General features: G+C 43.8%; 1 protein-coding gene across 1 annotated transcript; it reads right to left on the bottom strand.

Annotated features, from left to right (window-relative positions):
* Positions 1-77: 77 nt before the first annotated feature.
* LOC118225244 (ran-binding protein 9-like) lies at positions 78-19,322 on the bottom strand. Its single transcript, XM_035413395.1, has 14 exons — positions 18,807-19,322; positions 11,666-11,777; positions 10,538-10,590; positions 9,701-9,868; positions 8,901-8,923; positions 7,954-8,138; positions 7,125-7,237; positions 6,760-6,868; positions 4,785-4,984; positions 3,757-3,892; positions 3,340-3,461; positions 2,658-2,809; positions 2,238-2,349; positions 78-1,632 (listed from the first exon to the last, which is right to left on the bottom strand). The coding sequence occupies exons 1-14, from the start codon at positions 19,021-19,023 to the stop codon at positions 1,502-1,504; spliced, it is 1,833 nt and encodes a 610-aa protein (XP_035269286.1). The 5' UTR covers positions 19,024-19,322; the 3' UTR covers positions 78-1,501.
* Positions 19,323-19,934: the final 612 nt, after the last annotated feature.

Raw genomic sequence — 19,934 nt, 5'->3', positions numbered from 1 at the left:
TGATTTTACTGCAGACAAGTACTTGCTGCAACACTAATAAATAAAAAAAGCAAGATGCACACACTTCAGACACAGTCTTGCTTGGTATTCTTTTTTTACTTTTTATTGTAGATGCAATTACCACACAGTGTCGACAATACTGTTTGGTTTTTATCCCTCTACAATGGCAAATGTGTACAATGGAAGTCTACCGAGTTTCAGAGTCAGGCTAGGAAAGCGAAAAGAGAAATCGAACAGGAAAAAATAACAAAAATAAAAATACTCCTACGTCTGCAGCACAGATGAGGGAGGGCATCGGGCTCCTGAGTTGTGCAAGGTTTGAGGACGAGCTTTGACACGAATACACTTAAAGAAAAGAATGGTCAAACCAACGTCACTTTAAACCTTCCTTTTTTGCTGGTCTTTGTACTCTCTGAGAAGTGTGGGGACTGATGGAAACACTGGAACAAAATAACTACTATTCATCGTTTTGATGATTTGTATGTTGATATGCTGTGCATTAGCCACTATGGACTTGATTCCATGACAGAGGTGGTTCCACTGCTTCAGAAGCTCTTAAAATGAATGACATAGACTCCTGATGATATGACCTTGGTAATAAGTAGAAAGTTGATGCGATCTAGGTTGCCACAGCGATATAAACCTGTGTCCACACAGACATAAATGGGAACACAGTTACATGTTCTGTGTCCTACCCATGAGTGATACTGTCAAGGAAAAACATAGAGGTGACCTCTGAGGCAAGTTATAAAAAAAAAAAACTTAAAAGTAGCAAGTAGACAAGTTGGTAACGTCCTTGTTTATAAACCATCAGAACCAGCTCTTTCTTGGATGCAAGTATCATAAATGACACACACCATATACCATTTTCATCTTCTTCATCAATTACATTTCAAATCACCCAAATCCATTGACCAGAGTCACCCCCATGCAGTGCCTTACACTAAGTGTCCATAGAAACTTCTGCCACAAATTTTCTATCCCTTATTTCTGGTTTTTGTTTGGTAACTCAGTATTTCTTCAATATAAGTCAGTTAAATTTTTAAATATATATTTATGTAATGTATATTTTATATACACACACACACGCACACGCACAGAAACACACACGCAGACACATATACCATCCTTGTGGTAAATGTGCATGGTCCTATAAAACAACGATTCTCGGAACGCCATGTGACTTATTAGGTGGTATACTTTAGGGGCCTTTATTTATTTATCGGTGGCATGCACCACACTAGTTTTCAAAATGGGAACAAATAGATCTTATATGCAAGATAGGCTGCTAATAATAATAATAGTAATAATGATAATAATAACGGCAAGAATAGTTTGCACCATGCCTTTGTAAACTAGGAAACTGAAGTTAAGTGACAATCAGAGCCTGTCCCCCAGTAATTAGCTAATTAAAAAAACGAGGTCGCCTGTTCCTCGGGCGCGGGCCGTTCCGTCTCCGGGCGTCGGAAATGTCCGGTTGCTGTGGGCGGAGCTTGCATAGCTAGTGCAGGTAGTCATCCACGGAGGCAAAGGCGCAGGAGCCGCTCCCCGAGCGGGCCATGATTGACAAGCACTGGGATGCCTGGCCCAGGGCCAAAGCCAGGGGGGGCTGCTTCGGCAGGTTATGAGTCTCTGTGGGGAGGAGGAGGAGGAGGAGGAGGGTCAAACAACGTCGCTGCGGTTACACAAAATGCTACAGTAGTGAGACCCACCACTGTATGTCCTGCTGGTGTCATCCAATCAGGACATGTATATTGCTGTAGCCATGATCAACATTAAAAACCATTTCGGAAAAGCAGCAATCCAATCAGGCATAGTCATACTGACAAGAGCACGATGGGTCAAAATGATAACCATGCTGTCTTCAACATTCATGGCATAATTGACTTAACAGCACCGCTAGTTTGGTCAAACACCTTGAATGACCATCTGTAAATGAGACAAACTGATATAAAAAGGTTTGTGATTCCATTTAACCAAATGAAAATATCAAGCTTCAGTATGCAGTTTATGCAAGACTGCCAAGTGAAACTGGATTTTTAAATTGAGACACAAACACTAAAATAAATTAATAACAGAGTTCTGCTATTAAGGTTATTAATTCTGTTATGAATCATTCCACAACCCACAGTTCATTTGATACCCCTGGTTCACACATACAAAATAAAGGCTTTGCTGTAATGTGGGTGTATTCTGTTAGGCATGGTTCATCCACGCGTATAGAGTCAGTTACATACCTAATATTGCACTGTTGAGGGTGGAGCACACCGGTTCCCTCTGTATGGAGTCCAGCTGGTACCCAACCGGGCTGCTCCAGGGGTCCGAGTACGCCAGTAAACTGAATGCGTCCTGCAGACCACATTAGATAAAGCTGAAAAATAGCAGGCTCCACGGTTTCATTTTCACAGTCTACTGCATTTGATGTTCAGATCATCTCAAGTGCATCTACTGATGTACGATGACAAAATGGCCGCCGTCCATCACCAAGACGGGTGTTACACGTTGGCAGTGATGGCTGAGGATCTCCTCTCCTTTCACAATAAAGTGCTCAGAGATTTAGAAAAATTCTACATGAACACAAACCATCCATGAACTTAGAAATTTACATATTCATGCAAATACGTACATAAAATATTTTAGAATGCGCGGGGGGGTACCTTCAGCATCTTCTTGTTGGCGGAGTTCTTTCCGCACTCTTGGCGGAGGTGCTCGCTCATGCTCTGCAGCTCGCGGCCGAAGTGGATCATCCTCTCGATGGCCGCCTGGCTGCCCCCACACAGCTGCCGCCTCAGCTGGGAGGAGTCCACCTCTGCGCGCCCCCCCCCCGCCCCCCAACACAGAAAGCTCAGCATGACAGTCCACAAATGGGCCTGGACTGAGCTATGCATTCAGACTTGCTCTCTATGTAGTTGTCCAATATTATTACTACTACAAAAAGTATCCCTTATACACTCCATTATTTATTTGTGACTACCACAGACTCTGTGGCATTTCAGACCTCTACTCCATATTCCTAACTTCTAGACTGTTAGATCCAGACCCTATTCAAAATCCCAGCTTGAGGCAGTGTCGGATGCTCTTGTTCGTAGGCAAATGGGAGGCCTATTTGAATGGCCTGTTTTACACTTATTCTTATGTTCTCATGTAACATGTTAAGTGAAGAGCTACGTTGTGGGTTTTTTAGAAGAATGCAGAGGCGATTAATCGCATATCTTTGTGCAATCGTAGATCTTCATGCAATGCATTACCTACAGCTGCAGAACATAGGCTGGGATGTCACAGGCGGTGAGAAAATAATTTGTCAGTCTGGGATTAGGAAGAGGCGCGGGGAGATCTCACCCATCTCCGCGTCGCCGTCCTCCAGCTCCACGCTGTGCTTGGAGCTTCCGTTCAGGAAGCCGTTGGATGAGGATTCTGTCACGCCATTGCTATAGTGGTCCATCTCCATGTCCACGTCGTTGCTGCGGAAAGCACGTCAACAACACGTTACGAGCTGAAAACCAGGAGGGCTCTGTATGCGAATGGAAATTCTTCGCTTGCGAGGCAAAACAAATGCGTCTGTGTGCTACGGCAGCGTACTGCACGCTCACGTTTACAAACTACAGCTGTGCTTCATGGAGGGGCTGTTAATGAAAGCGGCCCACAACTGCTTGGTTTTACAGATTTCAGTAGACTGTTTTTTTTGTGACTGACGGAGGAATCAGATCCTCCAGTCGGGTACTCCGTGCTTGGAGACCTTCGTCCGCTGGCAGTCACCTGGAGCAACTGTTGGCTTGCTGGTTCCTGGCGCAGTTTATGCTGTTGAGCTCGGCTTTGGAGAGGGTCGGGGGAGACTGCTTGTGACTGTGGGGCTTGCTGGACATCACTCCATTACTGCAGCTGCTGTCAAAGCCTGAGAGAGCGAGGGAGAGGGAGGGAGAGAACATTGTGAGACCGGCACGCAGCATAGCACCATAAAAATACATGCTGAAATCTGTGCTCAATGCTAACATAAACACCTAGCGATGCCATCACACGGTGCAACAGGCAGACGTACATAAGGACATGTACCATATGGTCTGTAGTCTTGTGGGAGCATGCAGAAACTCAGGCCTGATATGCTTTTAAAAGGTTTAAGGTTTCTGATACGGGCAAAGGGCTTCCCAGTGGCAGCTTCTGCTGAGTTAAACAGCAAGTCCCTCGTTATCAATCAGGTGGTTTCACATGACACTGCAACAGGAGTGCTCTCTCTCACAAGTGGCACAAAACTGCCCAAGGATTAGCATTTCCGACTACAGCGCTCTAGGGATGATTTAGGGGGGAGGGTAACTCACAGCCAGCTGCTCCCACTTGTGAACAGGGACCAATGCCTGTCTGGCAAACACTTGTTAATCATACTAACATGTCATTGTTATGTTGTTAATTTTTCGGAAGGATTTTTGGGTGCAATAAATGTTCGATATAGGAAGAAGACGGAACTGCCACATTGTTTTTTTTCGACAGTTCAAAGATTGATTACCACTGTCAACTATATAATAAAAGACTTATTTCGTGTATACATTATGAGTACGGAAACATTTAAAATGATTGTTCACAAAATAAATTCTAAATAAAATGCCTCAGTGGCCGCGTGTGTGTATCTGCGAGTGCGCGCGTGCAGTCGTTCCTTCTGTCGACAGTTATCTGGCGGGTTGTGCTCGCATTTCTGCGTTTTGCGGCACTGTGGAGGGTGGCACAGGTGCAGGGTTGCTCGCGTGCGTGAGGCCATGTGGTGGGGGGTGGGGGGTGGGGGGTGGGGCTGGTACCTGGCAGGTAGGAGTGGGAGCCGCCAGGTTTGGCGGACGAAGAGAGGCCGTGGATGCTGGTGCAGTGGCTGGGGCTGAGGGCGGGGCTTCCGAAGGGCCGCGGGCTGCCAGGGTAGCTGTCCTGGGACTTGGGGCTCCTCCCTCCTAGGCACCGCACCTCGCTGTCTGTGCCGTTCACCATCTCTATGAACTGCCGCACCCTGGGGAAACAGAAGAGGGAGGGGCCCGTTTGTAACGGCACAGTCCCTGGATGCCTCCTATTCTGGGATGGATTAGTCGTGCCTGCCAAGTCTTAGCTGAAGTGACGTGCGTGCACATTTTATAGCACCGGGTACAGTGTCATGTGGGGACAAGCTACTGTCTGTGAGTGAGTGTTTTCCACTCCCGGGCTGGAGGATCAGAGGGAGTGGTAATGGCTAAAGAGTGAAACACTGCAATAAGGAAACAAGCCATTACTGAAAAAAATCATGGCTACATTTTGGTTAAAGGTTGCTCTTGTCTCTGGTTTTTTTTTTTTTTAGCTCCATCCCTGTATTACATGTTTTTAAATCAGTCTCTTGCTGTAATGAACCTTTAATGAATGATACTGGGGCACATGGATTATATGCGTATTATATAACCCTGACTGAGAGCCCAGCATCTCCAGCTGTTGCACTGGTCTGCCTCAAAGCTCCTGGTCAGGATATCCCAGCATGCCCTCGGGCAATCAGCGAGGACATAATCCTTTCTCTCCACCCCCCCGGCATTCATTACATCTGTTGGGCAGCCGCTTATTCCATTCCGTGCGTCTCTCGTCGGTGACCAATCGCGCCTCGCTTTGCATTTATTTGACCACATCCGAACGACTAAATGATGACCCTCGCGTACATGTCAGCACATCGAAACCGGCGTTGTTTCCTTGGCAACCTTTACCAAACGCCGTTAATCCTCTTATTTCATTCGATAAGCTGCCGAGGCCGAGGTCGGGGTTCATTTTAGGACGCGGCGCGGCGGGTTTTCCGTTCACACTCGTCCAGCCAGTCAGGACGGCGGGGGATCGCGTAAATACGCGCTCGCTGAAGGAAAACGCTTCGGGCTAAAACAGGAGTGCCACACCCTGGGTGGAACTGAACTCCTTCGAGGTGTCAGAAACGTGCCACGCAGCTATGGACAGGAGCCACGCCCGATTTAACTGGCACTGGAAAAGCAGGCTCCAAGACTCAAGGACTAAGCAGCTCAGCCAAGACAACAATCGTGAACAGCACTGCTCAGTCCCTTGCCATTACAGCAGTTTGTTTAACAGTCTTTCAGTTTGTTATTTTAACCGAGTTTTTAACAGTTTCAATTTTACAATCCATGTAGGTGGACATTCACTTAAAAAGTTAGGAAACAAATGATACAACATCCTCGAATATTTGCTCGTCTTTACAGAAAAAAATCTACATTTTTATTTTTATTTTACACCAAATAATGAACACTTTGACATAGTAATTACCTTGTGATTTATCGAATGTTATTTATTTTGGTATTTTTGACAATCGCAGCATCATAAATGTATACTGTACAGGGTCTGGGTGTTACAGCACCTGATGCTGTTCCAGTCTTTCGATTCTGTGCCATTAGATTGGCATGTGAAGGTAACTCCAGTCTAGATGTACTGCTTGAAATAATGTGGGAGGAAGGCCATCTATAGTAGAAATATCTTAACATTAGTTTATTTTTACCTAGCTGTTTAAACAAATGAATTTCCCTACTAGCCAGCAAGGTAGTAAAAAAAAAAGGTACTGAGATTCCTAGCTAGCCCTATTCCTAGCTAAGCTTACACTATTACAGTTACAAACACAGCTCCCTCATCTACATGAAGCACCTCATACTAACTAATAATCCAATCCTACCTGTTAGAAATGCTAATTTGGACTTGAGCACCCCAAACCTTCCGTGAAACTAAAGTTATGAAGTGTCCCAGAAAAAAGCTATGCAGTGTCCCAGCACTTACTTCAACATGAATAAGAGGTCGGGATTTCTTTCTAGTAGAGTCGGGTAAAGCTGTTGTGTCGTCTCAATGGCCTCCCCCATTCTTCCGGCCAAGACCAGCTTCTGAATTTCTAAAGGCAAGAGAAGCACGTTTGGCGCCATTAGGACGACTAATCAGAGAATCCGTTACACCGTTACTCCTGTTCCTTCATGGAAAGAGCTCCTACGTATAAATTCAAGTCTACGCATTATAAATGTTAAGACGGTGCACCGCACAAGGAAGGACAGCATAGAAACCCCATACCGCAGGTTTCATGCATAATGCGAAGCGGTTTATTTATAATGCATTTCCCACGGCCTTTGGGCCATCGCTCCCCCAACACTCACTTTGTCTGTTTTTGATTGAGGCCAGTTCCTCGTGTACCGCCTGGTCCGTCGACTTGGCGAACACCTCCGCCGTGGCACAGTAGCCGTGGTGAACCAGGTACGATGCTACCATTCTGTCGGAGGGAAGCGAAGGCAAACCGGTGACACCAATGCAAGTCGCAATGATTAACGGCTATCCTGCAGGCTAATGCCAATACACAATTTAGAATACGATCTAACTTCAAATGAGAAGCATATTTCCCCACAGAGTATCTACTGTGTGGCTTCTGTGTTTTCTTGATGAAATCATTATTTCAGTCTTTTTGTAACTGAAAAAATCTCTTCCTGAACTAAGGAAATGAAATATTCTGTCGGAGAAAAATGTAATCAAAGAGAGGAACACAGTTGTAAATGAATAATCCCGTGGGAACTGGAGTCAGTCAGCACATACGGCGTCCATTTCAACAACACAATGAGCCTTCTGTTCAAATGAAATGAAACGGGAGCCATGCAAAAAGCTTTATGAACATAAATGTAAGCACTGAGAGCTTTTGTGCGCTTACTACTGGCAGCTTGTGGAATGCGAATATGCTACTGTCTTCTTGCTGCCCACCACTAAAGCATGCACACATTCTTGGCACTGGCAGATACATGCATTCTTGGCACTGCTACATACATAGGGCTGTAGGTTTTGCGGCCAAGCTTACTGCAGTTTTGCATCTGGACTTTTAGCACAATTTAACGTCTCCCATTAGTCCCACAGTGCACCGGTGGCCACCGATATCACATCCACGTTACCGGTCGATGTTGCACTCGTGAGTACACGCCTGCTGTAGGCGACGGGACTCACTTCTGGATCATGGTTTGCCACTCGCCCTCGCGCTCCCCGATGGGAAACCTGTCGATCTTGGCCTGGATCTTGGTCCGCCACTCGTGCATGTAGTCCTCGATGTCGAAGACGAACGGGTGCTGGCCGAAGTTGGCGTCCACCACCTCGCCGGGCGTCTGCAGACCCACCGTGGGGTAGAGGTTGGGCTGCGGAGAGAGACGGCGGGACGGGGTGACGGGGGGTGGCTGGCTGCGCGATTCGTTTTCGGTGTCGCCCGTTCACCGCCTCGCCAGTTACGCTCTCGTGTATTCTTCTGCGCGTGCGTGTCGCGCCGTTTGCCAGGTACCCCGTTAAAAAAAAGATGTCAAACTGAACAGGGTGTATCCAGGACACATACAGGATAATTGACCTAATTCAATATTGCTGCCGTGAACAGGGGGAACAATTCAATTTCATCACCTTTAAACTTTGAATACACACCATCTAAGCTCTATTAGTAGTGCATTGCCTTATTCTTTTGATCTATGCAATCACTTTACCCAGCAGGGTAAAGGGGACACTGGTTAAACTGACACTTGGGGTCCCTTGGGTTGGGTTAATTAAACATCCTTGAGTTAGGGTGAACTCTCTTGGGTTGGGGGGGGGGGGGGTAACCTCCCTTATCCTCCCTAGGCTTACATAAACTATGCTGCACAGCATAACATGCCCATTTACGTCCCAACACGTCGCACAGCATCTGTATGCATTCACCATAGTGTAGCGCACACTTTTCAAGGGGACACATACCTATTAGCACAGATTCATAGATCAATGGTCCAGCGAAGCACGCTGTAATCGTAGCTTCAGCACAAGGACATTACAATGCGCACCAATGCTGCTTCGAGGCAAGTTCAGTGCTGTTGTTTGAGTGGGTACTTATCGTCCCAAGATTCTAATTAAAGAGTGAAACAGTGCAAAAAAAAACTTACCGGTAAATCTGTAAAAGCAATACCTACAACACAACAGGAGAAGAAAAAGACAATGGTTAATTAATTAAAACCTAATTTACTGAAACAAAATGATTCTTCTTGATGACTGACTAATTGGAATGAATTTATTTCTAACAGCAGTTTATTTCTCATGTGTTCCCTGTCGGGAGAGTGCTTTCCCGTAATAAGCACACGTCGTATTTTAAAACAAGGTCGACACCGCACTGGAACGCTGGTGCGCTTCGGTTCAGACTCGGCGCGGATGCACACCATTGGCGTGCTTCGGCAGAAAGCAGTTCGATGAAACCGTGCACGACAAGATCTGCGGATGTTCGCGCCATTACATTTGGAAAGAGACGCTGCTGTTGAGTTTTTCCAATGTACATTTTTGGTGCTTTGTACACACACACAAACACAAACACTGGCTCCATTGAGGAACCATGATGGGCGCCAGGGTGTATTTAGAAAACTCGTCAAATCTCAACAAAACTGGATGGATAGATAGATAGCACTCTGGGTAAGTGTAAATATAGCTTTCTTTTCTTTTTGTGTGAACTGTCCCTGTAATAACGATAATGCTATATAACAAGGACAAGACTACGCTCGGACCCTTTTACACATTTCCTACACTGTGCCCATTTTTTGTGTAGAATTAGCACATGTAGATGTGCAGTAACACATTACCTAGACTGTGCCCATTTTGTGTAGAATTAGAAGATGTAGTTGTGCAGTAATACATTACCTAGATTGTGACCATTTTGTGTAGAATTAGCAGATGTAGTTGTGCAGTAACACATTACCTAGACTGTGCCCATTCTTTGTATAGAAACAGGTGTTGTTTATCAGGTTGACACAGCAACCGATGACGTCTCCCGTGGTGAACGTCGGGCCATAGGGCTGGCCAGTGCCTGAGGAGCAGAAGGAGTGTCCATCGTCTCCATGGTAACCATACGAGTGCTTGTCCCAGCCTGGGGGGGAAAAAAATATACATTAAGAATTGAATACCCCAGATTATTTATTATGCATTACTTTAGGCTAAACCTACCTCAGTTTAACGCTAGAAAAAAGATTCATGTGAATTCCTGCTATTTCTCCCCCCGATGTTCACAATGATAGAGAGGAAAACCTGCATGTACGCATACACACGTGCATCCAAGCACACACACACAAACACATGCGAGCGCATGCATACATACACATACATACACGTTGCAGACTCAGAAGGACCAATCAGAATCCTAATCATACGTTGCAATGCTTTACTGAGCTGAATGAAGTACGACCCAGACTTGTGGACTTCATGGGATCACTAGCGGCTGAAGTCAAGGGCCCCACCAAGGATTTTGGGCCCCATTAAAAAATCTCACATTGGGACCCACAATCCTGGTGTTGTAATAACTTTTGAGGTCCCATCAGTCCGGGCCCTTAGAATCCTCCGAACATACAAATCATCCTATAGGGTCTCCAGCGACAAACATCATTTACGCTCTCCCCAGTGCAAATGTGATATCCCTTCTTGATGATAATTCAGTGATAATGTGAACACTGTAACATAAAAGGATTGTAAAGGACTGTTTCCTGGTACAGGAAAGACGTGCCCAATAAAAGACAATGGACAGGAACAGCAGCAACATTACCTGGGAGCCGGTTCATATTGACACCTTGAGCTGAAAGACCAATCCCCATATACCTGAAAAGACACAACGAGGACCATTCATACCATACCTCAGAAAAGCTTGCATTCGCATATTATGAAGTTAACTTAATGCTCACTACCAAATCCATGTGACTGTAGGATTTGAAAATTTGAAATTTGAAAAAATCATGGTTGTCATTAAATTATGCTGCTTGCATGCATTGCTGTGGTTAGGCTGAACCTCTAATTGAATTAATCTCGTTTTAATCTGCCACGTTAAACCTGTGGAATTAGTTACAGCCTAGCATGATCCCGTTTCACCTTCTATGTTCTTCTCCCTTACTTCAGTGTTTCACAGCGTGTGACAAGCAGAATCCTAAACTAGGGGTGCACCGATCGTGACTTTTTATGGCTGATTTGAGTTGCCAATTTTTTAAATCAGCTGATTCCAATTGCTGGTTTTTATTTTTATTTATTTATTTATTTATTTTTAAGCAACCGATAAAGAAAACATAAGATTGTTTATTTGCTCTATAGATTACCAATACACTCAATACATTATAATTATGATTATTTATAGCATTGTTGTTATATTGTTGTCGTAGCCACACAGTGAAGTGCTCCAATTAAATGTGGCTGAATCTTTTCTCAACTGCATCCAGAAGAGTGCCTTTTGACGGCTTCACACCATGATCTGCGCCAGCACTTTATATTTTGAGTGCCACGATGGAAAGAATGACATCTGCCGCAGTCGCTGTCGAAGAGTCGATTTCTCTAGTACGCTCCTCAAAAGGCAGTCAACGTGTTTTACCTTTAACGTGGCTTACCTTTATAAGACAATGCTGAAAATCTAAATCCTTTGTACTGTTTTCAGATGACTGATTATTACAGTACGTTGATTACAGTTACATTGATCACAAAGGAAAAGGTTTGTTTTTCTTAAGTCTGCAGCGGAAAAAAACTAGCCAAATTGATTGAATCAATAAATCTGTTAAATTAATTACTTGAAATCTCCAGGCTTCAACTCCTTCAGTGTCAGGCAACAGAAAAAGTCTCTCCTCTCAAAAGTTTGACTGCACTGCGCGTGAACAATGACGCCCTGCCCGACTGTGGCAGAGGTGGAGCTTACCCGTCTCGTCCTTTGCTGACGATCTTGACCTCAAAGTAGTAGACCCCGCACGCTGCCGGGATGGGGTGGGTGGCTCGCACGGAGGCCGCATCTTTCGGCGTTTTGCCGTGACCTGCGTGTGAGAGAAAGGGAGCGGGGTTACACTTCCAAAGTTAAACCTTCAGCACCCTTCGGCTCGAACAGCAGGCAACGGGTTTAGCGCAAACGGGGTGCGGGACGTCGAACGAATCCGACATCGCGTCGCTGCGGCGACACAACGCGCCTCGGTCTGATGCAGGGGCTGGGGGCCATTTTGGAGCAGACGGTTCAGCGAAGCGGTTCAACGTTCGATTTTAGCAGATGGGGGACGCGCGGAAAGGTTCAAAACCGACGTACCCCTTTGGGGGGGAAAAAAAGAACAGGGATATTTCCTCATTCACTCATCCAGAACGGAGAGAGGAAAAACGTACGGTCGGTCCTGTATCCGAACTCCGATCAGCTGTCGAGGCGCTCGTCGGCCTGGGCAGGCGATCAAAAGACACCTCGGCCTCCCGATATTAATGTGTTGTGACCCGCTTGGGGGTCCCTATCCTAGCTTCGCCAGGATGTTCTGAGCCGGTGACGCAGGATGTCTTCAGCAGAAACGGGTCTTCAAATGGAGCCCCCTCCTCCCCCACCCCCCCCTCCCCGCCCGATCGTCTCAGTCAATCGCTCTCCGCGGTGAGAAGCCAGCACACGGCCCTCCCGTCCCCACAGGATGCCGCAAATGGCGCGGTTCTTTCCACTGGAAGGTCACCTGTCAAACAAAGCAGAAGCTCTGCGAGGCCTCAGCCTACCTCAAGACTTAGCCTACGGTATAACCAATGGGTTTTCCAGAACAATCCTGGAGACCGGTTAAGCAAAGTGTTTTTATTTACCTCTCCCCACTTCCAATAGAAGTGTAATGACTAAATTTTATTTACAAGGGGTCGACAGAGGTCAGAAAACAAAACAACCATGTCACATACCAGAGAATAAAAAAAGATTATGCCACAACAATAGCAGGTGTAACAGAGGGAAGAAGGCGTAACTGAGACCTCGTCACCTGCTCTGTCGGGATTAATAAATGCCATACAGCTGCTAGGAGAGGAAAACAAAATAAACACCCCTGTACATGTGTCCTGTACATGTGTCCTAATGCAACCATGACCTAAATAAGCCATACGTGTCATTTCCTACTTTGGAAACTTTGGGCACAGACTCACATCCACGGCATACCGAAATTGCAACAGATCTGTCATTAATACAAACCTAAGGGAGCAGCTCGTCGAGTCAGGACGACGCCGAAAAGGCCGACAAACGAAGGAAAAGTTAGAAATGGCCACGAAATGACAGAGAGCGGCAAAGCGAATGCTCGGCGCTGGGGAGCGGAATGTCAGACATCCGAAACAACGTTCACGGCCTGTTAGCGTCGCGATCTGTAGCTCCGGCGGCGCGGCCGTCACGGGGCTCCCGCCGGGTGGGTTCACGCAGTCCGGGCACGAGGGGAAACGAGTCTGTGAAACCGCCGGTGAGCGTTTGCCCAGAGGAGCCCTCTCAGGCTTCAGGAAGCACGAGCCGCAGGTTCAAATGGGTGCCCTCTTGGATAAGCAATTATTCCGCTGTTCTCCGTGTTCAAAGCTGTCCCACGGGAAAGGTCACACAGCCTACCCCTGTCTACCAGCTGTTTGGCGGAAAAACGGAAAACTGAAACGGATCAGAGGGAAAACCTCAGACTTTAAGGGAGGAGGCCGCCTGAATTTACCGCTCAAACATTTTCCAAAAAGCAGAAAAACAAGCTCCAACAGCAGAAAGTCAGGGCCTGATTTACTAAGACCGTTACCATGTGCAAAACCTTTTAGCACACACAAAACCAATAACATGACCACTGATGGGTACCAATTATTGGTTGTGTTATTAGTCTTGCCTGTGTTAAAAGGTTTTGCACGTGCTAAAGGTCTTAGTAAACCAGGCTCTAAATGTATTAAAATTATATAAGCCAAAAATTTCAAATAGCATTATTGTTCTACTTCAATAAACTGCCTTAAGGCCCTACGATCGCACGTCAACCTGGCACTCAGGGTCACAGGTGGGGTGGGAATGAGTCACGATTCGCTCAGTGGCCTCATGCTGATGCTGATGTCCACTTTAACCTGAAGAGAACAACAGGGCAAAGCAAGCTCCGTAAAAACCAAGGGGGCTTCACAGTGCTGCACCCTGAGATTGTACAGACAGCCCTGTGCAATGGGCTCCAGTTAATATGTAACAAATTGCAAATAATCGCCATTAGCTATCATTTTCATCTGTATGACTGTCTCCGCTCTGTGAACTGCTCCAATGTATTTGCATTGTACCAATTATAAATATTTTAGCTGCTTTTGTCAAGTGAGCCATGAGAAAAGATATTTAAAAAAGCAGAGAGAGAGAGAGACCTTTGATTCCCCTTAATTTGACAATTAAAGGAGGCATACAACTCCTCCTATTCAAACATTTCAAACATAAAAAGAGATTAGAAACCAAATACCCACAAAACAAATAAAAAGATAAATAAGAAAATGAAAGACAAAGGAAAATAAATCGAAAATATTAGGAAAAAGCAACAGAGGAAGAGGGCAGATCAAAGGGGTGAGAGGGAAGGACAATACGCAATGAGACAGAGAGGATATTCCAGAGAAAAGAATGGGAGGTGTAGTGCCAATGAACAATAGAAGATGTGATGGAAGAAAGAGGAGGAGCATCCTGGAAAACGTAACGTCACAGATGGTGTAAAGGTCTTTGGGTTCTTGGAAAGCACTACAACAATAAATTGTATTGTTGTTATTTTTTATTATATTGTTGGTTTTTTTTAAAGATATGGTGCCACAAAAGAAGAGTGGAAAAAGAACAAGGAGGAGGGAGAAGGGGGGAGACAAGAATAAAACCAGTGAAAAAAGAGCACCACGCCCTGAAACGTCCCGAACACATTTTAGAATAACAAATACGGGTTAAAAAAAATCACGAATTTGGCTAAAGTGTATAAAGACTGAGATAGCCAGTGCATCATAGATATGCCTTCGCATAGTTAATTTGTTTTAACCATTAATGGCAAACATAAGCTTTCCCTAATACTGTGGTAACACCTCATAGCGCCTCATGGTGGATTATTAGAGAATGTTGTTCAAACATTAATTTAGAGACAAGTGTCTAATCCTCAATGGGATAATCTAAGGCCATGAATGGATCCTCCACACAATCATTTGCCGATGTATAATGATAACAAACTTTTACTTCCTATGACCGCTGTGAACCTGTAAATTGTGTTTTTGTAATTCTGTTTAATAACAAATAAGCTAGTTTAAATAGGGGCGGCACAGTGGTGCAGTGGGTAGCACTGTCGCCTCACAGCAAGAAGGTCTTGGGCCTTTCTGTGTGGAGTTTGCATGTTCTCACCGTGTCCGTGTGGGTTTCCTCCGGGTACTCCGGTTTCCTCCCAGTCTAAAGACAGGTAGGTTAATTGGAGATGCTAAATTGCCCATAGGTATGAGTTTGTGAGTGCATGGTGTGTGTGCCCTTCGATAGACTGGCGGCCTGTCTAGGGTGTATTCCTGCACGCTCGGATAGGCTCCAGCACCCCCCGCGACCCTGCTCAGGATAAGTGGGTATAGATAATGGATGGATGGATGGATAGTTTAAACAGGCTTATGTCGTTCACTTAATTTTGTGTGGCACCAATTAGGCTATTCATAAATCGCCAACACAATCAAGCACTCAAGGAAAATGTTACCAGATCATGAAATGCCAGCAAATAAACATGGAATACATTAAAATGTTGTGACATTCCAAAAAACAAACAAATTACTTCACCTTGGTGCTTTGTGCAATCTCTGTAAATCATTCTAGTCTTGAGCCTCAAATGAGGCATGAGTAAATATTCTTCTGAGTGCAACTTAAACATATTTCTGCTGACACAGCTATGCACACCATTTTCTCCCCCAAACACACTGCACACTGTAAGCCATATAGGCCTACTTAAACAGTACATTTTCCAGAGTAAACAGCAGATGAGTACAAGGCCCCTGGTTTTCCTAGTCTGGGCTTATATTAGGGCCTTCTCATGTTAGGTTAATTTCCATAAACACAAAGTTGATTTAAACATATTTGCAGCTCCCCTGTGACTATTCAAAGGCAACAGAAGCCATAAAATCCATTTAGATTCAGCCAATTTGCCAATACTTGGCTTTTGCTTATGACATTTAAGTCCACTCAAAGGACTCATCAGTTCCAATGAAACAATTACCCATGTGAGTGATATAAACAAAGGGACAGGAATAAAGTAACATGCTCTTTTTTAACTGGTGCTGATGAGACAATTATCGTCACTGGCTGTAAATAAAAGAATGTGCATGGCCCAAAGCTGTTACACTTCAGATTTGTTGTATAAAAAATATAATAATAATAATAATAATAATAATAATAAAATTATTAAATTAAATAATCAAGCATATGCCCATTGGCTAAATTTGGGGATAAAATATCACTAAAAATTTCTAGGTTTTTCCAGGTCTAGTTCAAGGGAATATCCAACAGCTTAATTACATTATTCTGCAAATTCATTGTAGACTGTTCCATCTATTTAGCCAAGTCTTTTTTTAAAAGATGTGTGTTGGTACTTGGTATTTAAGGATGACACAGGCCAGTTGCACCTAATGCAGAAGGAAGTGTTTTCTGTGCTTGAAGAGATGGTTCACTTTGTGGTTTTATATGGCCCACACACACATTTTCTACGTATAATAAAGGATATGTTGGACATTTACAGACGTTTCTAATAACCCGTCAGCTTTAATATAACTGACAATGGGGGGTTTCTGGTATATAGCTAAACAAGACACTTAACTCCAAATCAGTTTGCACACACAGTGATGTTATACCTAGAGAGGTTGTATATTACCAGATTATTCTTGGGGGGGAAAAAAACATATTTTTGTTTAGACCCATTTCCTATGGTGCAGTCAATCTGAGACCACTGCTCTCAGGATAAGCAGTAGTATAGGCATGATATAGACATTTATGTTTATAATTATACAATTAATCTGTTTATAAGTACAGAATCTAGAAACATGACTATGGTTTGCAGATATTTGACGAGCATTTTGTTTCTTTAAACCACAAACCCCAGGTGGCCACCAGACACTTCTCCAAATATCTAAAATATCCTTCACAAACTACCTGGGCAAATCAAAAACATACATAAAAAACTCCAAAAAATTAACTATTTATTTGAAGCAAATTGTGTTCATTACCTACAGTTTACAAAATTAGGCAAGTAACTTCATGAACTGGATGATTGACATTTTATCCAAGCACTCCCCTTTCACACAGTAAGCATTTGTTGACATAAAGTATAAATTATACTGCTGTTCAAAAGCTGACTGTTGTAGTGATTCAATCACCAGATGATTGTATCTATAGCACAAAACCTACTTGAATGACAATAGCAATATCTGAAAGCTTAACTCTGTGAAAGGTTAACTCCTTAAAAAAGGACATACAGCTTGTTAAGATCAATATAGGCTAACCTTTTCTTTTAAATACGATACTGGGTTGTTTTAATGCTCTATATAATGTGTTTTTCCAGAGATGTAGTAACTACAATACATTTTTGTTCATTTCTAGAGGACAGCACCCACGCCGGAAAACCAGTTTTCTTTTGACTTTTTTTTTTCTTACAACAAAGGGGCCCTCTTTGCTCTTGTAATGACGTTACAGTAACGTTAGTCTTTAAATAGGCCATAAACATGACTCAATACACCCATTCTTCCTGTAACGTTACTAACTAGCAGTACAGCACAACTGTGTGTTAGCCAGCTACCGACTGTACCACACTAAAGCGTAGTACCACTAGCAATAAAAATGACCTTCATAAACATCTCTTTGTTTCGGACCCACATGTCTAACTAGCTAGCTGGATTGGTGAAGAATATCATATTAATCTCCGATATACAAGGTTAGTTACACGGTTTCTAAAAACAGTAAACACAAATAAATTTTAAAAATGAATAAAAACAAAAAAGCTAGCCAGTCTTGCCTACATTCAGAATAAAATAAACAGCTAAAGTAGATATTAGATACCGCCACCATGTTACATTATCTAACGTAACGTTAGTGTAGAAATTACTCGCTGGTGTCATTAGCAGTTGTAGCTAACTAACGTTGGCTAACTAACGTTTCGTTTCCCTCAAACCCGCCTGTTATATTTAAAATTGGACGTTACAAAAACAGAAAGACACTGGGCACATTTTGCACAACCGTTTATTGTTTACAACCTTAAACACATAGCAGTGACGAAATTGTGTGGTGCAGCTGCACTGTGTTGACCAGCTGCAGCAACACAGAAGTTATCTATGCTAGCTAGCTAACATTCGCTTATTTGGCTTAGACTACTGTTTACACAACATCTGTCACTTTTTCTAGAGCTAAATTCTAAAGCTTAACGTAAACTTGATATCAAACTAATGCCAATAATATAACGCAGCTATGCAGTCTTTTCGGCGTCTTGTACAAATTGTAGATAGTGCCAGCTTGCTGGCTGACAGGCTAATCATGTAGGGAAAACTCGACTAAATGATAATTAGCACGATAGCTCGCAAACGTTATTTATTTATTTATTTTCATTGTTTAACAACGCAAACTTAGCCGGACTGTTAGCAAAAATTCTCCACCCGATGAACATATTTCAGGCTAAATGTTGCTAAAACAAAGCTCTCTCGAAAATAATACATGAGGAGAACTAGCTAAGCGAACAGTACTAGCACCACCCAACCAGACACACCGGAATAGTGATTTGGAACGATTTCACCTCCGAATTCCCTGGCAACCCAGAAAACAAGCCACAAGAGCTGCTAGCCAGCTAGCCAATGTTTTTACAACTCATGATATATAGAACAATCACTGTCATTCTTGTTTTCTTCTCATTTTAAGGAGGCCTTTAACAGGGATGTCACAGCTAACGTTAGCTAGCCAACAAGAACACCGTGAGGCCGCAATGGCAGCTAGCGAGCTACACACCGTTTCCTTTGAGACATTGTTCAATAAAAAATTATAACAGGCTACTTGAACTACCCAGCGCACTATCGTGTTTCGAGACACGTTGGATTTGCCCCCGTACCTTTATAATGTACTCGAAGATTGTTCTGGGAGAGACCGATGTAACTGAACTTGTCCTTGGGGCTCCAAGATCGGGGAAGCGGGGTTTCCTGTTCGTTTACAGCCGGGTAGAGCCGGCTGAGTCGTTGGTTCAGTTCTTTTTCCTGCTCGTTCAGAGCCGAGTCCCCATGAACCACAACCGACATCAGAAACCCACAGCCCGAAGACTGCCCGGACATGGCGATCGGATTGTTTTGAGCTAGCTCGCTCTGTAGTTATTAAAACACAGCTAGCAAGCTAGCTACCTAGCTAGCTAGGGAGCAAGGCGACGTTCCGATTTACACACTATTGCTAAAATAAATCAGTAACTACAATCAATGCCTCGATTAAGAATGTGTGTGCTATTTTAAAAAAATATATATATAATCTGACCGAAACAATTAAGTTGCTTTCAAGCGCCTGTCTGACATCGGCCGATAGACCTTTTGTTTGTTGTTAGCAAGTGCGTGGTCCACAAATCTGATTGGAGAAGAGAAGCTCCCGTCAAACTAAAAAGACTCTTCCTCAAGGCTGACTCTGTGCACAGACATAACCAATCAATGCTAGTTACATTGCTCATTCCGTCTGCATCTTGTTTGTTTTCAGTGAACATACTTGTCTGGCAAGTGGTACATTATAACTATAGAATTTCAGCAATGCCATAGAGCAGACATTTTGCAGTAACTGCTCAAAACTTCAGCCAAGATTGTATTTGCATAGAATACCTGATTATTGGAAACAAACACGGAAAAGTTCATATGAAATGGCCTGTTTTTGGATTTCTGTGCCATGGTATTCAGAAATAGGTTCACACAGATGTGTACCTCAAAGGTTACCACTAAGATGTCTCCAGAAATGTATTTCACAGCTAAAACCCTCATCAATAATCACGAAATGTAAGGGATTAGTATCGCTGCCAGATGCCAAACTGGCTGACAATGCAATTTGCCTACGTCATTCATTATGTTACATTGCACTAAATTGGAATGCAGTAGACTAGCTCCAGAAATAGGCTTAATTCACGGGGAGGCATCCCTCTGAATCCCAAATGTTTATAAATACCATATCCTCTTGAGACTCGGACCATTTTTTTCTGTGCATTTTTAATTTC

The sequence above is a fragment of the Anguilla anguilla genome, chromosome 4 (assembly GCF_013347855.1).
Source record: "Anguilla anguilla isolate fAngAng1 chromosome 4, fAngAng1.pri, whole genome shotgun sequence".
Classification (NCBI taxonomy): Eukaryota; Metazoa; Chordata; class Actinopteri; order Anguilliformes; family Anguillidae; genus Anguilla; species Anguilla anguilla.
This window is presented reverse-complemented; position numbering and strand designations above follow the sequence as displayed.